Genomic DNA, 23,337 nt, shown 5'->3' with positions numbered 1-23,337 from the left:
ACCTAATTTTTCATACGGACAGGGCAGAATTGAGGACTCGTCCTCAATTTCTCCCTAAGGTGGTTTCAGCGTTTCACCTGAACCAGCCTATTGTGGTACCTGCGGCTACTAGGGACTTGAAGGACTCCAAGTTGCTGGACGTAGTCAGGGCCCTGAAAATATATGTTTCCAGGACGGCTGGAGTCAGGAAATCTGACTCGCTGTTTATCCTGTATGCACCCAACAAGCTGGGTGCTCCTGCTTCTAAGCAGACTATTGCTCGTTGGATTTGTAGTACAATTCAGCTTGCACATTCTGTGGCAGGCCTGCCACAGCCAAAATCTGTGAAAGCCCATTCCACAAGGAAGGTGGGCTCATCTTGGGCGGCTGCCCGAGGGGTCTCGGCGTTACAACTTTGCCGAGCAGCTACTTGGTCAGGGGCAAACACGTTTGCTAAATTCTACAAATTTGATACCCTGGCTGAGGAGGACCTGGAGTTCTCTCATTCGGTGCTGCAGAGTCATCCGCACTCTCCCGCCTGTTTGGGAGCTTTGGTATAATCCCCATGGTCCTTACGGAGTTCCCAGCATCCACTAGGACGTCAGAGAAAATAAGAATTTACTTACCGATAATTCTATTTCTCGTAGTCCGTAGTGGATGCTGGGCGCCCATCCCAAGTGCGGATTGTCTGCAATACTTGTACATAGTTATTGTTACAAAAATCGGGTTATTATTGTTGTGAGCCATCTTTCTAGAGGCTCCTCTGTTATCATGCTGTTAACTGGGTTCAGATCACAGGTTATACGGTGTGATTGGTGTGGCTGGTATGAGTCTTACCCGGGATTCAAAATCCTTCCTTATTGTGTACGCTCGTCCGGGCACAGTATCCTAACTGAGGCTTGGAGGAGGGTCATAGGGGGAGGAGCCAGTGCACACCACCTGATCCTAAAGCTTTATTTTTGTGCCCTGTCTCCTGCGGAGCCGCTAATCCCCATGGTCCTGACGGAGTCCCCAGCATCCACTACGGACTACGAGAAATAGATTTATCGGTAAGTAAAATCTTATTTTTTCACTGCTGCACACAGCCGCTAGAGCTCCTCCTAATATACAGGGCAGCATTATTTTCTTTTTTTTACTTGTGCACACAGCCACCAGAGGCTCCTCCTAATGTACAGGACTGCATTCTTTTTTCTTTTTTTTTTACTGGTGCACACAGCCCCCAGAGCTCCTCCTAATATACAATACAGGGTAGCAGTATATCATTTTTTTACTGGTGCACACAGCCACAAGAGCTCCTCCTAATATACAGGGCAGCATTATATTCTTTTTTTACTTATGCACACAGCCACCAGAGGCTCCTCCTAATGTACAGGACAGCATTCTTTTTTTTTTTTTTTTTTTTTACTGGTGCACACAGCCCCCAGAGCTCCTCCTAATATACAGTACAGGGTAGCAGTATATAATTTTTTTTACTGGTGCACACAGCCACAAGAGCTCCTCCTAATATACAGGGCAGCATTAAATTCTTTTTTTTACTTGTGCACACAGCCACCAGAGGCTCCTCCTAATGTACAGGACAGCATTCTTTTTTTTTTTTTTTTTTACTGGTGCACACAGCCCCCAGAGCTCCTCCTAATATACAGTACAGGGTAGCAGTAGGGTCATGGGGGGAGGAGCCAGTGCACACCAGGTAGTCCTAAAGCTTTACTTTTGTGCCCAGTCTCCTGCGGAGCCGCTATTCCCCATGGTCCTTACGGAGTTCCCAGCATCCACTACGGACTACGAGAAATAGAATTATCGGTAAGTAAATTCTTATTTTAGGAAGCCGAAGCTATAGAGAAGGTGATACAAAAATGAAATGTAATTAAAATAGAGTCTGATAATGAAGGGTCAGAAATGGAGGAAGGTGAGGTGGACATAGAGGTAGGGGAGGGTACTCTGTCGCATGGTGTTGAGGCTCTCATACACTCTATAAGAGAAGTCCGAAATATTCCTGATAAGGTGACAGAGGTGTGTGAAGAATCTTTCTTTAATGTGAAGAAAAAATCCTCAGCCACTTTTCCTGTGTCAAAAGAACTAAATACCCTGTTTGAAGAACCGTGGGTTAATCCAGATAAGAAATTTCAAATTTCTAGGCGGTTATTGTCCTCTTTTTCCCTTTCCTCCTGAGGATAGGAAAAAATAGGAAAATCCACCGATAGTGGATGCGTAAGTATCCAGGCTCTCACGTAAAATAGTATTAACTGTTCCTGGTGCAGCCTCTCTAAAGGATGCAGCTGATCGTAAGATTGAGACTACACTCAAGTCTTTGTATACAGCTGCTAGGGTGGCCCAGAGACCCACTATAGCATTTGGGTGGGTTACACAAGCCATTGCTAAATGGTCTGGTAATTTAATTGAGGGTTTACACACCTTACCTCAAGAGGAAATTGTTTTTTCCTGCACCACATTCAAGACTCTGGGATCTTTTTGGTGGAAGCCATTAAGGAGATAGGTTTGCTTAATGCACGCACCACGGCTATGGCAGTGTCAGCACACAAGGGATTAGTCAGTGGACTGCTAACGTGGACTCCAAAAAAGATGTGGAAGGCCTGCCTTTCAAAGGTGAGGCCTTAATTTGCGATGAACTTGACAAGTGGATTTTATGAGCTACTGCCAGTAAATCTACCTATCTGCCTTCTGCAGCTAGGATGGCCTACCGCCGCCAGAGGTGCTAGAGGTAAAGCACGCAAACCAGCGGCTGCTGGTTCACAGGAACAGAGCTCCGGCTCTGCCTCCTCAAAGCCTTCAGCATGACGGTGGACCACAATGCCTGGGAGACAGGCAGGTGGGAGCCCGGCTAAAATTCTTCAGTCACACCTGGACAAGATCTTGCCAGGATCCGTGGGTCATAGACCTTATATCCCAGGGCTACGGGCTGGAGTTCCAGGATCTCCCACCTCACAGATTCTTCAAATCGGCTTACCAGTTTCACAAGAGGCAAGAATTACCTTACAAGACGGAATTCAAAAACTGTTACAGACCCAGGTCATTGTTCCAGTTCCACCTCCTCTACAAAACTAGGGTTACTATTCCAGCTTGTTTGTAGTACCAAAACCGGACGGTTAGGTAAGACCGATTCTGAACCTCAAGTCATTGAACCCATACTTACGAGTATTCAAGTTGAAGATGGAGTCTCTGAGAGTGGTGATCTCAGGTCTAGAAGAGGGGGAATTCCTAGTGTCTCTGGATATCAAGGATGCGTAACTTCACATTCCGATCTGGCCGCCTCATCAGGCTTATCTATGGTTTGCACTGCAGGACTATCACTACCAGTTCCAGGCCCTGCCATTTGGTCTCTCCACGGCACCGAGGGTGTTCACCAAAGTGATGGCAGAGATGATGATACTACTCCGCAAACCAGGAGTGAACGTAATTCCTTACCTGGACGATCTTCTGATAAAGGATGCGTCCAGGGAGCAGTTGTTGGGGAACATTGGTCTCACAACCAGATTACTCCTGGATCACGGGTGGATTCTGAACCTACAAAAATCTCACCTAGAACCAACGCAGAAGCTTCATTTCGTGGGAATGATACTGGACACAGAGTCTCAGAGAGTGGTCCTTCCCTTGGAAAATTCAATGGTAATCCAGTCGATGGTTTGGGCCGTCTTGAAGCTGACCCAAATCTCAGTACATCTGTACATCCGCCTTCTGGGGAAAATGGTGGATTCTTACGAGGTTTCTTGAGAGGACCTTCTAGCTGGATCTGTTGGACAAATGGTCCAGATCGCGTCTTCACATGCATCAGAGGATTCGTCTGTCTCCAAAAGCCAGAATCTCCCTCCTGTGATGGCTACAAACTTCTCACCTAGTGATGGGTTGAAGGTTCGGGATTCAGAATTGGATTCTTCTAACCACAGACGCAAGCCTCAGAGGTTCGGGTGCAGTTTCAATGAAGATGGTCAAGTCAGGAAATCGTTCTTCCAATAAACATCCTGGAACTCAGGGATTTCTACAACGCCCTTCTGCGGCCTCATCTCTTCTTCAGAATCAGGCCTTTCAAGTTCAGTCGGACAATGTGATGGCAGTGACGTACATAAATCGACATGGAGGAATGAAAAGCAGAGCCACAATGTCAGAGGTGTCAAGAATTCTTCTCTGGGTGCAAAAACACGCCGTGGCGTTGTCGGCGATCTTCTTTCCAGGAGTGGAGAACTGGGAAGCAGATTTCCAAAGCAGACACAACCTGCACCCGGAGGAATGGGGCCTCCACCCGGAGGTGTTCCAGTGGCTGACGCGACGGTGGGGTTATCCACAAATTGACATGATGGCCTCTCGACTCAACAAGAAGCTTAAGCTGTATTGTTCCAGGTCGTGGAACCCACAAGCTGTAGCGGTCGACGCCCTGACAACTCCGTGGGTCTACCGGCTGGTGTACTTGTTTCCTCCCACTCCTCTGATCCCAAGAATTGAATTCTCAAAAGAATAAAAAGGGAAAGAGTTCAAGCAATTCTCATTGCTCCGGACTGGACGCGAAAGGCCTGGTATGCGGATCTTCTCGAGATGCTAGTCGAAGATCCGCGGCCTCTGCCTCTTTGAGAGGATCTTCTGCAACAGGGCCCATTCGTTTATCAAGACTTACCACGGCTACTTTTGACGGCATGGAAGTTGATTCTAGCCAGGAGAGGGATTCCTGACAAGGTCATCCCAACTATGATCCAAGCCATGAAGGGGGTAACGTCAAAACATTACCATCGTATCTGGAAGAAATATGTCTCTTGGTGTGAGAGCAGACAATATTCTACGGTGGATTTTTATCTGGGACGTTTCCTGCTTTTTCTGCAGTCGAGAGTTGATGTGGGTCTACGCCTAGGCTCCATAAAAGTTCAGATTTCGGCCTTGTCTATTTTCTTTCAGAAACAATTGGCTTCTCTCCCTGAGGTCCAGACGTTCTTGAAAGGTGTTCTTCATATCCAACCTCCCTTTGTGCCTCCGACGGCACCTTGGGATCTCAAATCGGTGCTGCAATTCCTCCAGTCAGACTGGTTTGAACTGCTACAGGCAGTAGACTTAAAGTATCTTACGTGGAAGACCGTCACGCTGTTGGCCTTGGCTTCGTCAAGACATGTGTCGGAGCTGGGGGCTTTGTCTCACAAGAGCCCCTATTTAGCTTTCCATGAGGACAGAGCTGAACTCAGAACTCGTCAGTAATTTCTTCCTAAAGTGGTGTCTGCGTTTCACATCAACCAACCTATTGTGGTTCCAGTTGTTACTGATGCCTCTGCTACTTCAAAGTCTTTGGAAGTTATAAGGGCTTTGAAGATATATGTGAAGCGAACTGCTCGTTACAGAAAATCGGACCCGCTGTTCGTTCTTTATGATGACAATAAGATTGGGTGTCCTGCTTCAGTCAATTGCACGCTGGATCAGGCTCACTATCCAGCATGCGTATTCCACGGCAGGTTTGCCAATTCCGAAATCTGTACACTCTACTAGGTCGGTGGGTTCCTCTTGGGCGGCTGCCCGGGGTGTCTCGGCATTACAGCTCTGCCGAGCAGCTACTTGGTCGGGTTCGAACATGTTTGGCAAGTTTTAAAAGTTCGATAACTTGGCCTCTGAGGAAAAGTTTGGTCAATCAGTTCCGCAGGAACCTCAGCACTCTCCCACCCGGTTTGGGAGCCTTTTATACTTCCCCCATGGTACTAACTAGATTCCCAGTATCCCCTAGGACGTGCGAGAAAATAGGATTTTAATTACCTGCCGGTAAATCCTTTTCTGCTGCGGGGTACACTGGGTTTCACAGGGAATAACATCGGGGTGTAGAGTAGGATCTTGATCCGAGGCACCAACAGGCTAAAAGCTTTGACTGTTCCCAGAATGCATAGCGCCGCCTCCTCTATAACCCCGCCTCCGTGCACAGGAGCTCAGTTTTGTAGTTGGTGCCTTGCAGTGCCGGCATACAACAGGCAGGGCTGCTCAGGTAGCCCTCAGAAGAGCTTTTTTTAGTGAAATTTAGTGAAGTCTTCAAGGGCTGCAGCAGAGACACTGTCAGTGTTAGATGTCAGTCAGACATCTCCTGCTGCAGCTCCATCACCTCCCCTAGCGGCGCTGTATATTCCCGCGCCCTGGTTGCCGGGTACTTACAGCGGAGGCTCCGGTTTTCATCAGTCAGACACACACACCACCAAAATTCTCCAGGATCGCGTGGCCGTGCTTAGGGTGGAGGTAAGAGGGTCCTCCAGGCGGGACCCGCTGGAAACCGCGATCCGGCGTGGCCGGGGACACTGTGGCAGTACAGGGACCCCACTAGACCACCAGGGCAGGGGCACAGGTCGGTTTATCTAAAAACCATATGTTATATGGCCCACAGTACCCGGTGGTGAAGTCCAGCAAGGGGATAAGGCTCTGACCTGTAGCCCATCCCCCCAGCCTCAGGGCGCCATTTAGAGTAAATGTTCCCGCCCTGGAGCTGCATCTCTCTCTCTCCCTCACTCCCTGTCAGCGTTTGGGCGCCATTTTCACAAGCTGAGCTGATCCTGGGACTGTTTGGGCAAATCCTCTGTAAAGCCGCCTGCATGTCAGCGCTGTGCAAATTACAGGACACTTAAGTATTCTACATGTCTGCTGACAGTGTTAGTTAAGAAACAGTGCATTTAGTCAGGGTTATATAGTACAAGTGCCCTGTGATATACATCCAGTATTTACTGTGCATTGATATATCTATTAATGGTATAGCTGTACTCTATTACTCTGTATTACTTTGTATTGCTAATCCAGTGCAGTTTTATTGTATGTAGAGATGAGCGGGTTCGGTTCGTTGAGATCAGAACCCCCCCGAACTTCACGTATTTTAGACGGGTCCGAGGCAGCCTCGGATCTTCCCGCCTTGCTCGGTTAACCCAAATGACGCCGAACGTCATCATCCCGCTGTCGGATTCTCGCGAGATTCGTATTCCATATAAAGAGCCGCGCGTTGCCGCCATTTTCACTCGTGCATTGGAGGTTGAACGGACAGGACGTGGCTACGTTCTCTCCCTGAAAAGCTCCATATCTGTGCTCAGTGTGCTGCAAATATCTGTGCTCAGTGTGCTGCATTGTGGGGACCACCAGTATATTATATTAGTACAGTACAGTAGGCCATTGCAGTATCTTGCAGCTCCGTGTCAGACTCCGTTCTAGACAGTATCCTGATCAGTGCTCAATATCTGCTGCATTGTTGTGTGACCGGTATATACTACATACATACATACATACATACATACATACATACACACATACACACATATATATATATATATATATACACACACATATAGTACAGTGCAGCATTTTGGTGACCAACAGTATATAGTTGTACAGTACAGTAGGCCATTGCTGTATCTTGCAGCTCCGTGTCACTTCAAGTATCCAAATCTGTGCTGCATTGTTGTGAGCAGTATATATAGTAGTACAGTGCAGCATTGTGGTGACCAGTATACTACAGTACAATGGTCCAGTGCTGTTCTTGCTGCTCAGTGTCAGTTCTCCGTAGTATCATCAGTGCTCAGTAAAATCAGTTCTCAGTATAATCAGTGCGCTGTTAGACGTGTGCCCATTTTCCGCTATAAGTGCATTGGGATTATTGTGTCCCCGGTACAAAATCCCATCTAGATTCCACTTCACTAGGCAGGCGATAGCGAGATTTTACCAATTAATATCAGTGATTTATGATTAATTATTAATTACAGTGATCTTGCCAAATGATTCCAGTAATTTTGTCATTTTCTTCCAGTGATTTGGACCAATAATACCATTGATTAGAATGAATAATTCCTGTGATATTGAGGTGTTTGTGTCGCTTTGCTTAGCCGTCCAGCGACCACAGTGCACCTTTTTTTTCTCTTTTCTTTGCATCATGTGCTGTTTGGGGACTATTTTTTTTAGTGCCATCCTGTCTGACACTTCCGTATATGTCCAGTGGTACTGCCATTTGATATAATTCCTGACATTACTGCCATTTAATTCCAGTGATTTTGTCATTTTCTTCAAGTGATTTGGACCAATAATACCATTGATTAGAACAAATAATTCCTGTGATTTTGTCATTTTCTTCCAGTGATTTGGGCCAATAATACCATTGATTAGAACGAATAATTCCTGTGATATTGAGGTGTTTGTGTCGCTTAGCTTAGCCGTCCAGCGACCACAGTGCACTTCTTTTTCTCTTTTCTTTGCATCATGTGATGTTTGGGGCCAATCCTGTTGACACTGCAATGCCACTCCTAGATGGGCCAGGTGTTTGTGCCGCCCTCTTGGGTCGCTTAGCATAGTCATTCAGCGACCTCGGTGCAAATTTTAGGACTAAAAATAGTAGTGTGAGGTGTTCAGAATAGACTGGAAATGAGTGGAAATTATGGTTATTGAGGTTAATAATACTATAGGATCAAAATTACCCCCTAATTCTATGATTTGAGCTGTTTTTGAGGGGTTTTTGAAAAAAAAACACCCGAATCCAACAAAAAATTTTAAGGGAGGTTTTGCCAAAACGCGTCCGAATCCAAAACACGGCCACGGAACCGAATCCAAAACCAAAACACAAAACCCGAAAAATTTCCGGTGCACATCTCTAATTTGTATGTCATAGTTTCTGCAATGGAACTGTGACTGTGTGTGTGTGTGTGTGTGTGTGTGTGTGTGTGTGTGTGTGTGTGTGTGTGTGTGTGTGTGTATACAGCTGCTGCGTGACTTCCATTTCGTGTATCTCATTTAGATTGCTATCCCTATATTCTGTACCCTAAGGGGGCTACGTGCGTCAGGGTTATTGTTTAATATAGCTGTTTCACAGGATATACTTACTGTGTATTTTTCTCTGTGATGTTCAGTCACCATATACCTCCTGAATTCTCTGTCTGTGCTAATACACTGCACAGGGGGTTCTTGTTACGGTATTAGGCTGCTGATATTGTACTGGGTTGCCCGTGAATTGTGCTTTCTGATATGTCAGCTACAAGGGGCGATGGAGCTGGGGCTGATCCCACGTTGCGTGGCGGTGATGCTACAGACACAGAGGAAAACATAGCCACAGAGGGTTCAGGTTCTGGGGGTTCCCTGCCCCCCAGTGGAACTGTAGCAACGGGGATGCATAATGACCCACCTTGTGCTACTTTCTCCACGTTATTAAGTACGCTGGTAACTAGACTTACGCCCCCTATGAGACCTCATGTTCCGGTACAACCGCTTATGGTCCCTGCGGTTAATCCGCCATGGACAGATCACCTGTCCACTCAGTTACAGCAATTGAACCAATCATTGACTAAACATAAGTCTAACCCTCGCCCGCCTAAGATGAAGGGGTCCTCTAAGCGGGCCATTACTTCCTCACAATCCACTCACGTCCCAGACACCTCATCTGATGAGGATGGCGTGTATACTGATCCCACAAACACTGATCCAGATACTTCTGATGGGGAATCGGTCTCTCAGGTGGATGTTCCTGACTTATTGGAGGCTATCAGACTGATTCTTCAGATTACTGATGACCCAGAGCCTGATGCTACCTCTAAGAGACCGGACAGATTTAAACGTCAGAAGGTTATTAAACAAGTTTTACCTCATTCTGACCATTTAGTTCGCATACGTCAGGAATCCTGGGAAAATCCAGGAAAGAAATTCACACCTCACAAGAAGATGCTGGCTTGCTATCCCCTCGCTGTGGAGCTAAGTAAAAATTGGGAAACAATGGATTCGCAAGTGGCGCGGCTGGTGGTGTCCTCAGCTCTGCCTGTCACTACCGTCACTTCTCTGAAAGAACCGACTGATAAGCGTGTGGAGGGTTGTTTAAAAGCGATTTACACCCTAGCAGGTGCTGTGCATCGGCCCACTATTGCAGCGACATGGGCTTCAGAGGCTATTGAAGCATGGGCTCAGGAGGTGGAAGCAGAGCTGCCTTCCAACTGTTCTGATAATGCTAGACAATGCCTTTCGTATATTGTCACAGCCTCTCATTACATTAAGGAGGCGGCTTCTCATGCCGGTATTCTGGCGGCCAAGGCTTCTAGTACGTCCATTTTGGCTCGCCGGATTTTATGGTTGCGATACTGGTCGGTGGATCTGGATTCTAAGAAAACCCTGGGGGTGCTCCCTTTTAAGGGAAACATTCTTTTTGGAGAGGACCTCAACAAGATAGTGGCTGACTTAGCTTCTGCTAAAACAGCGTGTCTACCTAGTACTGCTCCTTCAGTGCCGAAGGCTAAGAGTACTTCCTTTCGCTCCTTTCGTCCTTCAGGTCAGGCGTACCCGAAACAGGTTCGCACTTCCAAAACCGCTAAGCCCAAACCTAAACGAGCCTGGGCTGCCCGTCAGCCTGCTTCCAAAACTGACAAGCCTGCTGCATGACAGGGCGGGCCTCCCTCTGGGGGATCCTAGAGTGGGGGGACGACTTCTAGGGTTTACCCAGGAATGGTTGAAGACCACTTCCGACGCCTGGGTACGGGAAGTCGTCACTCGCGGGTACGCTGTATCCTTTAAGAATCGTCCCACTCGTCGATTTTGCCTGACAGACGTCCCTTCGGATCAGGTGAAGGCAAAAACTCTTCATTCGGTGGTACAGTCCCTCCTGGACACAGGAGTGGTAGTACAGGTGCCTCTGGCTCAGAGAGGCATGGGGTACTATTCACCGCTATTCCTAGTCCCGAAACCAAATGGGTCCTCTCGGCCCATTCTCAACCACAAGTCCTTGAACAAATTTGTGAGAGTCTCCAAGTTTCGTATGGAAACCTTTCGCTCTATTGTTCTGGCCTTGGAGCCCGGGGACTATATGGTCTCCCTGGTCATTCAGGATGCTTACCTGCATATTTCTATTGCAATATCGCATCAACAGTACCTGAGGTTTGCGGTAGGCAACCTCCATTATCAATATCGGGCTTTACCTTTTGGTTTGACCACGGCCTCGCGAGTCTTCACGAAGGTCATGGCGGTAATGACGGCTGTACTCCGCCGTCAGGGGGTCAGGATCCTCCCGTATCTGGACAACTTGTTGATCCTGGCGAATTCTCCAGAAACTCTCCTACGCCATCTGGAGATGACGCTCCAGTTTCTGCAAGCCCACGGGTGGCTCATCAACTGGAAGAAATCTTCCCTGGTCCCTGTTCATAGCATGGTGAACCTGGGGGCGTTGTTGGACACTCACAACCAGCGGTTGTTTTTGTCTCAGGAAAAGGTCCTGAAACTTCAGGACAGGATTCGATACTTCCTATCTCGTCCGCATATTTCGATATATTCGGCGATGCAAGTGCTAGGTCTCATGGGGTCAGCTTTCGACATGGTGGAGTACGCTCAATTTCATTCCCGCCCTCTGCAGAAATTGATTCTTTCCAAGTGGGACGGCCTGCCTCATCGGATCAGGTCTCACATGATCTCCTTGTCTCCGGAGGTCCGTCTGTTACTCAGCTGGTGGCTGCAGGACCAATGATTGAGCAGGGGTCGTCCCTTCTGGATCTCCAACTGGGTCCTTCTGACGATGGATGCCAGTCTGAGGGGTTGGGGCGCGGTGTTGGAGCAACACTCCCCTTCAAGGTCGGTGAACCAGGGAGGAGTCTCTCCTCCCAATAAACATTCTGGAACTGCGGGCGGTGTTCAACGCACTGAACTTGTCCCAGTATTTGATACAGAACAGACCTGTTCAAGTACAGTCGGACAACACCACCACGGTGGCGTACATAAATCATCAAGGCGGCACTCAAAGCCGCATGGCATTGAGGGAAGTATCAAGCATTCTTCGGTGGGCAGAACACCATCTGCCAGCCATATCGGCAGTGTTCATTCCGGGGGTCCTAAACTGGGAAACGGACTTCCTCAGTCATCAGGATGTACACGCCAGAGAGTGGAGCCTCCATCCAGAAGTATTTCAACTCCTAGTGGACAAGTGGGGCCTCCCAGATGTGGACCTGATGGTGTCTCGACACAATCACAAGGTTCCGGTCTTCGGAGCAAGAACAAGGGATCCTCAAGCAGCGTTCGTGGACGCACTGGCAATTCCATGGAACTTTCGGCTGCCATACGTGTTCCCTCTGGTGTCACTCCTGCCCAGGTTAATAAGGACAAGCAAGAAGGAGGGTCTCTCGTTAGAGCGTCCTCTTCTGCTTCCACAACGACCAGACCTCCTCGTTCAGGGCCCTTGTGTTTACCAGAATTTGGCCCGGATGGCTTTGACGGCGTGGCTCTTGAAGCTTCCGTACTGAGGGCCAAGGGTTATTCTGAGGTGGTCATTCAGACTATGTTGAAGGCCCGTAAGCCGGCTTCTGCTCGGATTTACCATAGGATCTGGAATTCTTACTTTGCTTTGTGCACATCTAACAATTATGACGCTTACAAGTTTAGTACGGCCAAACTTTGGCCTTTCTACAACAGGGCCTAGATTTGGGCCTTCGTTTGGCCTCCATCAGGGTTCATATTTCTGCCTTGTCAGTTTGGTTTCAGGGAAAAATTGCCACTCTGCCTGATGTTCATACGTTCACTCAGGGTGTGTTACGGATTCAACCTCCTTACGTCCCGCCTGTGGCTCCTTGGGATTTGTCGGTGGTTCTGGAGGCATTACAAGAGCCTCCGTTTGAGCCTCTTGAATCTGCAGACCTTAAGTGGCTTTCCCTTAAGGTATTGTTTTCTGCTGGCTATTGCTTCTGCTAGACGAGTGTCGGATTTGAGTGCCTTGTCTTGTAGATCCCCCTATCTGATTTTTCACCGTGACCGGGCGGTTCTTAGAACACGTCCCGGGTACCTACCTAAGGTGGTGTCTTCTTTTCACCTTAATCAGGAGATTGTGGTTCCGGCCTTTGTTTCTCCTGAATTGTCTTCCAAAGAGCGGTCTTTGGATGTGGTACGGGCTCTCCGTATCTATGTGAAGAGGACAGCTCCTATCAGGAAGTCTGATTCTCTCTTTGTATTTTTTTGGTTACCACAAACGTGGCTGGCCTGCTGACAAGCAGACCCTGGCCAGGTGGATTAGAATGGTGATTGCACATGCTTACGTACAGGCTGGTCTTCCAGCTCCTGCTACCATCAAGGCCTATTCTACTCGGTCGGTTGAACCTTCTTGGGCGACTCGCCGTGGTGCGACCCTTGAACAATTGTGCAAGGCGGCTACGTGGTCCTCAGTGAACATGTTCATAAGGTTCTATGCCTTTGATACATCCGCATCCCGGGATGCTTCCTTTGGACGCCGGGTTCTTGTGCCCGCTACTGTGCGTCCACTCCCATGAAGAACTGCTGTAGGACATCCCCGATGTTATTCCTGTGGAACCCAGTGTACCCCGCAGCAGAAAACGAGATTTATGGTAAGAACTTACCGTTGTTAAATCTCTTTCTGCGAGGTACACTGGGTTTCACAAAGCGCCCACCCTTACGCACTTAGCTTCTTTGGATTTGTATGGCATTAGCTGCTGACACCTTCTCCTGTCGTGAGAATGTGGTGTATCTGGCTACTAACGGTTGTCGTCTCTTTTACCTGCTACTGCATTGGACAGGTTAACAAAACTGAGCTCCTGTGCATGGAGGCGGGGTTATAGAGGAGGCGGTGCTATGCATTCTGGGAACAGTCAAAGCTTTAAGCCTGTTGGTGCCTCGGATCAAGATCTTACTCTACACCCTGATGTTATTCCCTGTGGAACCCAGTGTACCTCGCAGAAAGAGATTTAACAACGGTAAGTTCTTACCATAAATCTCATTTTCACATAGTCCGTAGGGGATACTGGGCGCCCGCCCGGTGCTTCGTTTTTCCTGCACGGTTACTTGTTTAAGTACTGTTGTTTGGTTCAGCTGTTGCTGTTCCTGTTTTCAAGTTTGGTTAGCATGGCTTTCCTCCTGTTCTGGTTGTGCTGGTTCGAAATCTCACCAGTTTCCTTATCTATTTCCTTCTCACAAAGTATGTCCGTCTCCTCGGGCACAGTTTCCTAGACTGAGTCTGGTAGGAGGGGCATAGAGGGAGGAGCCAGCACACGTTCTCAAACTTCTATAGTGCCCATGGCTCCAAGTGGACCCATCTATATTCCCATGGTACTAACTGGAATCCCAGTATCCCCTACGGACTACGAGAAAAGGATTTACCGGTAGGTAATTAAAATCCTATTATTATTAATTTTTTTTTCATTAATATTTTAATGAACGAAAAAAATATTATGTTAGAAACCTTGATCAACCATGTTTTAATGCTTTCTAACATTAATAATGTTAATAGGCTTTGATTTATTTAACTTATTTGGCTTATTATTCCTATTACATCTTAATATATGTAGATAGACTAAACATATTAATACAGGTTGAGTATCCCATATCCAAATATTCCGAAATACGGAATATTCCGAAATACGGAATTTTTTGAGTGAGACTGAGATAGTGAAACCTTTGTTTTCTGATGGCTCAATGTACACAAACTTTGTTTAATACACAAAGTTATTAAAAATATTGTATTAAATGACCTTCAGGCTATGTGCATAAGGTGTATATGAAACATAAATGAATTGTGTGAATGTACACACACTTTGTTTAATGCACAAATTTATTACAAATATTGGCTAAAATGACCTTCAGGCTGTGTGTATAAGGTGTATATGTAACATAAATGCATTCTGTGCTTAGACTTAGGTCCCATCACTATGATATCTCATTATGGTATGCAATTATTCCAAAATACGGAAAAATCCCATATCCAACCCAAATTCCTCTGGTCCCAAGCATTTTGGTTAAGGGATACTCATCCTGTACAAAGTATGAATAGTAATACAGTATGGAAAATGCAAAAGCACTTTTCAGAGAAAAACACACACAAGGAGTAAAGCATTCACACTGGGCATGCCACTGACATTAAACATTTTAACTAAAAACACTAGTTTTTTTTTAGTATGATAGGGTTTTTTTAAGAAGTCACAGCGCAGTGCCTGTACTAACAGCATAGTAATAAAAAAAGTTTAAAAAAAAACAAAACAATTTTCTCTATCGTCCTAAGTGGATGCTGGGGTTCCTGAAAGGACCATGGGGAATAGCGGCTCCGCAGGAGACAGGGCACAAAAAAGTAAAGCTTTACTAGGTCAGGTGGTGTGCACTGGCTCCTCCCCCTATGACCCTCCTCCAGACTCCAGTTAGATTTTGTGCCCGAACGAGAAGGGTGCAATCTAGGTGGCTCTCCTAAAGAGCTGCTTAGAGAAAGTTTAGTTTAGGTTTTTTTCTTTACAGTGAGTCCTGCTGGCAACAGGATCACTGCAACGTGGGACTTAGGGGGAAAGTAGTAAACTCACCTGCATGCAGAGTGGATTTGCTGCTTGGCTACTGGACACCATTAGCTCCAGAGGGATCGAACACAGGCCCAGCCGTGGAGTCCGGTCCCGGAGCCGCGCCGCCGACCCCCTTGCAGATGCTGAAGCGTGAAGAGGTCCGGAAACCGGCGGCTGAAGACTCCTCAGTCTTCATAAGGTAGCGCACAGCACTGCAGCTGTGCGCCATTTTCCTCTCAGCACACTTCACTGGGCAGTCACTGAGGGTGCAGAGCGCTGGGGGGGGGCGCTCTGAGAGGCAAATATAAACCTTATACAAGGCTAAAAATACCTCACATATAGCCCATAGGGGCTATATGGAGATATTTAACCCCTGCCTGACTGGAAAAATAGCGGGAGAAGAACCCGCCGAAAAAGGGGCGGGGCCTATCTCCTCAGCACACGGCGCCATTTTCTGTCACAGCTCCGCTGGTCAGAACGGCTCCCAGGTCTCTCCCCTGCACTGCACTACAGAAACAGGGTAAAACAGAGAGGGGGGGCACATTAATGGCTATATATATATATATTAAAGCAGCTATAAGGGAGCACTTAATATAAGGATATCCCTTGTATATATAGCGCTTTGTGGTGTGTGCTGGCAGACTCTCCCTCTGTCTCCCCAAAAGGGCTAGTGGGTCCTGTCTTCATTAGAGCATTCCCTGTGAGTTTGCGGTGTGTGTCGGTACGTGGTGTCGACATGTATGAGGACGATATTGGTGTGGAGGCGGAGCAATTGCCAAATATGCAGATGTCACCCCCCAGGGGGTCGACACCAGAATGGATGCCTTTATTTGTGGAATTACGTGATGGTTTATCTTCCCTTAAACAGTCAGTGGAGGACATGAGGCGGCCGGACAATCAATTAATGCCTGTCCAGGCGCCTCAAACACCGTCAGGGGCTGTAAAACGCCCTTTGCCTCAGTCGGTCGACACAGACCCAGACACGGGCACTGATTCCAGTGACGACGGTAGAAATTCAAACGTATTTTCCAGTAGGGCCACACGTTATATGATTTTGGCAATGAAGGAGACGTTACATTTAACTGATACTACAGATACCGTAAAACAGGGTATTATGTATGGTGTGAAAAAACTACAAACAGTTTTTCCTGAATCAGAAGAATTAAATGACGTGTGTGATGAAGCGTGGGTTGCTCCTGATAAAAAGTTGATAATTTCAAAAAGTTATTGGCATTATACCCTTTCCCGCCAGAGGTTAGGGCGCGCTGGGAAACACCCCCTAAGGTGGACAAGGCGCTCACACGCTTATCCAAACAAGTGGCGTTACCCTCTCCTGAGACGGCCGCACTTAAGGATCCATCAGATAGAAAGATGGAAGTTATTCAAAAGAATATATACACACATGCAGGTGTTATACTACGACCAGCTATAGCAACTGCCTGGATGTGCAGTGCTGGAGTAGTTTGGTCAGAATCCCTGATTGAAAATATTGATACCCTAGATAGGGACAATGTTTTACTGTCGTTAGAACAAATAAAGGATGCATTTATCTATATGCGTGATGCACAGAGGGATATTTGCACACTGGCATCTCGGGTGAGTGCTATGTCCATTTCAGCCAGAAGAGCCTTATGGACACGACAGTGGACAGGCGATGCGGATTCAAAACGTCACATGGAGGTTTTGCCGTATAAAGGGGAGGAGTTATTTGGAGTTGGTCTATCAGACTTGGTGGCCACGGCTACTGCCGGGAAATCCACTTTTTTACCTCAAGTCACTCCCCAACAGAGAAAGGCACCGACTTTTCAACCGCAGCCTTTTCGCTCCTACAAAAATAAGAGAGCAAAGGGCTTGTCGTACCTGCCACGAGGCAGAGGAAGAGGGAAGAGACACCAACAGGCAGCTCCTTCCCAGGAACAGAAGCCCTCCCCGGCTCCTGCAAAAACCTCAGCATGACGCTGGGGCCTCTCAAGCGGACTCGGGGACAGTGGGGGGCCGTCTCAAAAATTACAGCGCGCAGTGGGCTCACTCGCAGGTAGACCCCTGGATCCTGCAGATAATATCTCAGGGGTACAGGTTGGAATTAGAGACGGATCCTCCTCATCGTTTCCTGAAGTCTGCCTTACCAACCGTCTCTTCCGAAAGGGAGAGGGTGTTGGAAGCCATTCACAAGCTGTACGCTCAGCAGGTGATAGTCAAAGTACCCCTATTACAACAAGGAAAGGGGTATTATTCCACTCTATTTGTGGTACCGAAGCCGGATGGCTCGGTAAGGCCTATTCTAAATCTGAAGTCCTTGAACCTCTACATAAAAAAGTTCAAGTTCAAGATGGAGTCACTCAGAGCAGTGATAGCGAACCTGGAAGAAGGGGACTTTATGGTATCCTTGGACATCAAGGATGCGTATCTACACGTTCCGATTTACCCCGCACACCAGGGGTACCTCAGGTTCATTGTTCAAAACTGTCACTATCAGTTTCAGACGCTGCCGTTCGGATTGTCCACGGCGCCTCGGGTCTTTACCAAGGTAATGGCCGAGATGATGATTCTTCTTCGAAGAAAAGGCGTATTAGTTATCCCATACTTGGACGATCTCCTAATAAGGGCAAGGTCCAGAGAACAGCTGGAGACAGCTTTAGCACTATCTCAAGAGGTGCTAAGACAACACGGGTGGATTCTGAATATTCCAAAATCCCATTTAATCCCGACAACTCGTCTGCTGTTCCTAGGAATGATTCTGGACACGGTTCAGAAAAAGGTTTTCCTTCCAGAGGAAAAAGCCAAGGAGTTATCCGATCTGGTCAGGAACCTCCTAAAACCAGGAAAAGTGTCAGTACATCAATGCACAAGAGTCCTGGGAAAAATGGTGGCTTCTTACGAAGCAATTCCATTCGGCAGATTCCATGCAAGAATATTCCAAAGGGATCTGTTGGACAAATGGTCAGGGTCGCATCTGCAGATGCACCTGCGAATAACCCTGTCACCAAAGACAAGGGTGTCACTTCTGTGGTGGTTGCAGAAGGCTCACCTATTAGAAGGCCGCAGATTCGGCATTCAGGATTGGATCCTGGTGACCACGGACGCCAGCCTGAGAGGCTGGGGAGCAGTCACACAAGGAAGAAACTTCCAGGGAGTATGGACGAGTCTGGAAAAGTCTCTTCACATAAACATTCTGGAACTAAGAGCAATCTACAATGCTCTAAGCCAGGCGGAACTTCTCCTGCAAGGAAAGCCGGTGTTGATTCAGTCGGACAACATCACGGCGGTCGCCCATGTAAACAGGCAGGGCGGCACAAGAAGCAGGAGTGCAATGGCAGAAGCTGCCAAGATTCTTCGCTGGGCGGAGAATCACGTGATAGCACTGTCAGCAGTGTTCATCCCGGGCGTGGACAACTGGGAAGCAGACTTCCTCAGCAGACACGATCTTCATCCGGGAGAGTGGGGTCTACATCCAGAAGTCTTCAACATGTTAATAGACCGTTGGGAAAGACCAATTGTAGACATGATGGCGTCTCGCCTCAACAAGAAACTGGACAAATATTGCGCCAGGTCAAGAGATCCACAGGCAATAGCTGTGGACGCACTGGTAACTCCTTGGGTGTACCAGTCAGTGTATGTGTTTCCTCCTCTGCCGCTCATACCAAAGGTATTGAAGATCATACGGCAAAGAAGAGTAAGAACAATACTAGTGGTTCCGGATTGGCCGAGAAGGACTTGGTATCCGGAACTTCAAGAGATGCTCACGGACGAACCGTGGCCTCTACCTCTGAGAAGGGACCTGCTACAGCAGGGTCCCTGTCTTTTTCAAGACTTACCGCGGCTGCGTTTGACGGCATGGCGGTTGAACGCCAGATCCTAAAAGGGAAAGGCATTCCAGAAGAAGTCATTCCTACCTTGATTAAGGCACGGAAGGAAGTCACCGTGAAACATTATCACCGCATTTGGCGAAAATATGTAGCGTGGTGCGAGGATCGGAAGGTTCCGACGGAGGAATTCCAACTGGGTCGTTTCCTACATTTCCTGCAATCAGGATTATCTATGGGTCTCAAATTGGGATCCATTAAGGTTCAAATTTCGGCCCTGTCAATATTCTTCCAAAAAGAATTGGCCTCTGTCCCTGAGGTCCAGACTTTTGTCAAGGGAGTACTGCATATACAGCCTCCTGTGGTGCCTCCGGTGGCACCGTGGGATCTAAATGTAGTTTTAGATTTCCTCAAATCCCATTGGTTTGAACCATTGAAAAAGGTGGATTTGAAATATCTCACATTGAAAGTGACTATGTTACTAGCCCTGGCCTCTGCCAGGAGAGTATCTGAATTGGCGGCTTTATCTTATAAAAGTCCTTATCTAATCTTCCATTCGGATAGGGCAGAACTGCGGACTCGTCCGCATTTTCTCCCTAAAGTGGTATCAGCATTTCATCTGAACCAACCTATTGTGGTGCCTGCGGCCACTAGCGACTTGGAGGACTCCAAGTTGTTGGACGTTGTCAGAGCCTTAAAAATATACATTGCAAGGACGGCTGGAGTCAGAAAATCTGACTCGCTGTTTATATTGTATGCACCCAACAAGTTGGGCGCACCTGCTTCTAAGCAGTCGATTGCTCGTTGGATTTGTAACACAATTCAACTTGCACATTCTGTGGCAGGCCTGCCACAGCCTAAAACTGTAAAAGCCCACTCCACAAGGAAGGTGGGCTCATCTTGGGCGGCTGCCCGAGGGGTCTCGGCATTACAACTCTGCCGAGCAGCTACGTGGTCGGGGGAGAACACGTTTGTAAAATTTTACAAATTTGATACCCTGGCAAAGGAGGACCTGGAGTTCTCTCATTCGGTGCTGCAGAGTCATCCGCACTCTCCCGCCCGTTTGGGAGCTTTGGTATAATCCCCATGGTCCTTTCAGGAACCCCAGCATCCACTTAGGACGATAGAGAAAATAAGAATTTACTTACCGATAATTCTATTTCTCGGAGTCCGTAGTGGATGCTGGGCGCCCATCCCAAGTGCGGATTATCTGCAATACTTGTACATAGTTATTGTTAACTAATTCGGGTTATTGTTAAGGAGCCATCTTTAAGAGGCCCTTTCTGTTGTCATACTGTTAACTGGGTTTAGATCACAAGTTGTACGGTGTGATTGGTGTGGCTGGTATGAGTCTTACCCGGGATTCAAAATGCCTCCCTTATTGTGTATGCTCGTCCGGGCACAGTACCTAACTGGAGTCTGGAGGAGGGTCATAGGGGGAGGAGCCAGTGCACACCACCTGACCTAGTAAAGCTTTACTTTTTTGTGCCCTGTCTCCTGCGGAGCCGCTATTCCCCATGGTCCTTTCAGGAACCCCAGCATCCACTACGGACTCCGAGAAATAGAATTATCGGTAAGTAAATTCTTATTTTGGTTTAAACCAGTCAACCCTGCTCCAAATGTATAGTGTATACGATTATGAATTTCAAGATGGTTCATCTGATATATTTATTAACTATGTGGGAAATCCTCCATAAAATCCTTGAAGGGAACAATGGATATGGTAGATTTTTTTGCGTCAACCTGATCTGGATTCAGAGCCCTGCACCGAAATTCCAAATACTTTAATTCTGTATTATTCCAAAAAATGTAATGTGCAGGTTTAAAAATTCATATGTTATTAAAATATCAATTTACATATCACAAGATAAATCCCCAGACTCCTGGAAGATGAGATCTTAAACCATCTATGTCTGCACTTGAGTGGGAGCTCCCCATTTAACGAACTCTACCAAGATGTTTGTACCAGGAAAACGGCAAAGATCTTTCTAGAACCTGCTTACGCGTTTCATTGTTTGCTAACATGTTACTGCAGGCGTAAATTAAGTTCTGGTTACCCAGACCTTTTATGGTGGGTGTAGGAAAAACTTTCACTAACAGTGTTACTTTGAGCTAGTTATAGTGATTTACATATTTTTATTCTACAGGGAGAGACACATCTTGTGTTTCCTAAGAAGGCATCGGTCGAGAAGCTGCGGAAAGTCAGAGACCGTATTGCTTCAGAAAGAAACAAACAGCTTAATGAGTCAAACGTACCAGAATCAGATACAATAAGCACACAGCTGGCACCAAACCCGAGTCTGGCAAGCAGACCGCAGCCGGCAACAGATGACCGGCAACAGGCAACTTCCAACTTCTTGGTAATGACTTTATTTTGTTATATAGTGACCTGACAAACTGCATGTACAGTACTCTGACACGTTTAAAGTTTCTTACTAATTAATTGCAATAAATATTGTAAACATTAGGTGATATGAAGTTTTTCTTCTTCAGGGTCCATGATCTCCACAGGTTTAACGTTGGGTATGAATGGTGGAAACCAGGATTGGCACCGAACAGCAAAGCTTTCATATCCTTCCAGGATTCAGAGGGGTCCGTCTCTCCTGATACCCAGCCCCCAGCCTCATGCACTTCAGTTTTCTTCTCGTGTCAGCAGGCGCTGGTCACCATGAACAGTGCGGCTGCAGTAGCAGCCCAAGCTTTGAATTTTTCACTTTTAACTCTGACATTTTCTTTTTCTTTTCACTATTTCTATGAGCAGACAGCGCTAGGCAGTCCATGAGACGCCAGCGATGCTGCTCCACCACCCCACCAGTGACGACACATGGGGATAAGGTAAGGCGGGTTCCCACTTATGATACCCGCGCTCTGAAGTCCGATACCGCCAGTACAGGAGACAGACCGGCGGTGCTGAGGTGGCACCAGTTCTTTAAGTATACTTGAGGGTTTCACTAGACTACCAGGGCAATACATACTGGCGCTGAGGATCTTTTTTTCCGGCCAGGGTACCGGTGGTTGACAATCATGAAAGGGAGGTCAGCGCTTCCCCAGCGGCCCCTCCCCCAGCTCATGGTGCCATTCCGCTAAGGTTTTCCCGCCCTGAGCTGCTCCTCTCACACCTCCTTCCTCTTAGAGACATCAGGCAGCCATTACAGCTCTATACAAAAGGGTTTTTGCGAGAAGATGCAAAAGAAACAGGGGACTACAATGCCTTTTCTGGGGCACACTTGTAAATTGTATTTTGTCGCTAAAAGCGGGATTAGTCCCTGTTAGCAGTGCTGACCAGTGTAGGGTGGTTGTGCTGACCCAGGACGCCCCTCACAGCGCCGTACACAGTGTGCCGCTGAGCCTTCCGGAGCACAGCCTGTCAGAGCTGCGCTCCTACCCGTGTGCCGCCATTACAGCCGGTGACCCGCTTTCCGTGCCGTCGGCACTGTACTCCCCACTCTTCTTCTGGCTCTGTCAGGCGGTGGCGGCCGTGCTGCGGGAGTGAGCGGTCGCCTCGTGGGCTTGCGATCAGCACCCTCAGGAGCTCAGTGTCCTGTCAGTGGAGATAGAGAACCATTAACTTCTAGAATTGGTTTCTACCCCCCTCTCCCTCCCCCCAAGTCCCACGAAGCTGGGAGGCTGTTGCCAGCAGCCTGCTTGTACCTAACAAACTCAGAAAATAAGAAAACTACAAAAACTCTTAAGGGCTTCCCTAGCTGTGACCGGCTCCTCCGGGCACATTTTCTAAACTGTCTGGTAGGAGTTGCATAGAGGGAGGAGCCAGCCCACACTATTAAACTCTTAAAGTGCCCATGGCTCCCAAGGGACCCGTCTATACCCCATGGTACTAAAATGGACCCCAGCATCCTCTAGGACGTAAGAGAAATATGAACTGTTGGGGGTACTTGAGGACCGCGGTTGGGAACCACTGCTCTAAAGCTTTGTCTGCTTCTGTATGAAGACATGCATTGTTTGGCTGCGTTTCTGGAAAGCTGATTTTGATGCTAAAGGTCCATACACACTTAACGATAAAATGAGCGACGTCGCTCATTTCCCCCCTCCTTGAGCGACGTCACTCATTTTATCGTTAAGTGTGTATGCCGCCAGCGACGACCGATGCGTGGCCCCGCGGGTCGGCAACGATCGTCGCTGTCGGTAGGGCATGCATGAAGGATGTGGACTGTCGTCCACGACCTTCATGCAGGGCTGGCGGGGGCGTGACGTCACTGTGCGATATGAGCGGTCATATCGCTCAGTGCGTACAGGCGGCCGCCGACCGGCCGGCCCGGGAGGGGGAAACGTTAGACGATGTCGCTCACAGAGCGACATCGTCTAATGTGTAT

At 47.7% G+C, this 23,337-nt stretch overlaps 1 protein-coding gene across 1 annotated transcript in view; it reads left to right on the top strand.

Moving 5' to 3' along the window:
- NGLY1 (N-glycanase 1) overlaps window positions 1–23,337 on the top strand; it is a 194,964-nt gene that overhangs the window by 58,533 nt on the left and 113,094 nt on the right. The window contains exon 3 of the mRNA XM_063922237.1: window positions 21,154–21,366. Within this exon, the coding sequence (XP_063778307.1) occupies window positions 21,154–21,366 (213 nt within the window). The remainder of the gene's footprint in view (window positions 1–21,153; window positions 21,367–23,337) is intronic.

The sequence above is a fragment of the Pseudophryne corroboree genome, chromosome 5 (assembly GCF_028390025.1).
Source record: "Pseudophryne corroboree isolate aPseCor3 chromosome 5, aPseCor3.hap2, whole genome shotgun sequence".
In the NCBI taxonomy this organism is placed as follows: Eukaryota; Metazoa; Chordata; class Amphibia; order Anura; family Myobatrachidae; genus Pseudophryne; species Pseudophryne corroboree.
The sequence above is the reverse complement of the archived record's forward strand: the minus strand, read 5'-3'. Positions and strand labels throughout refer to the sequence as shown.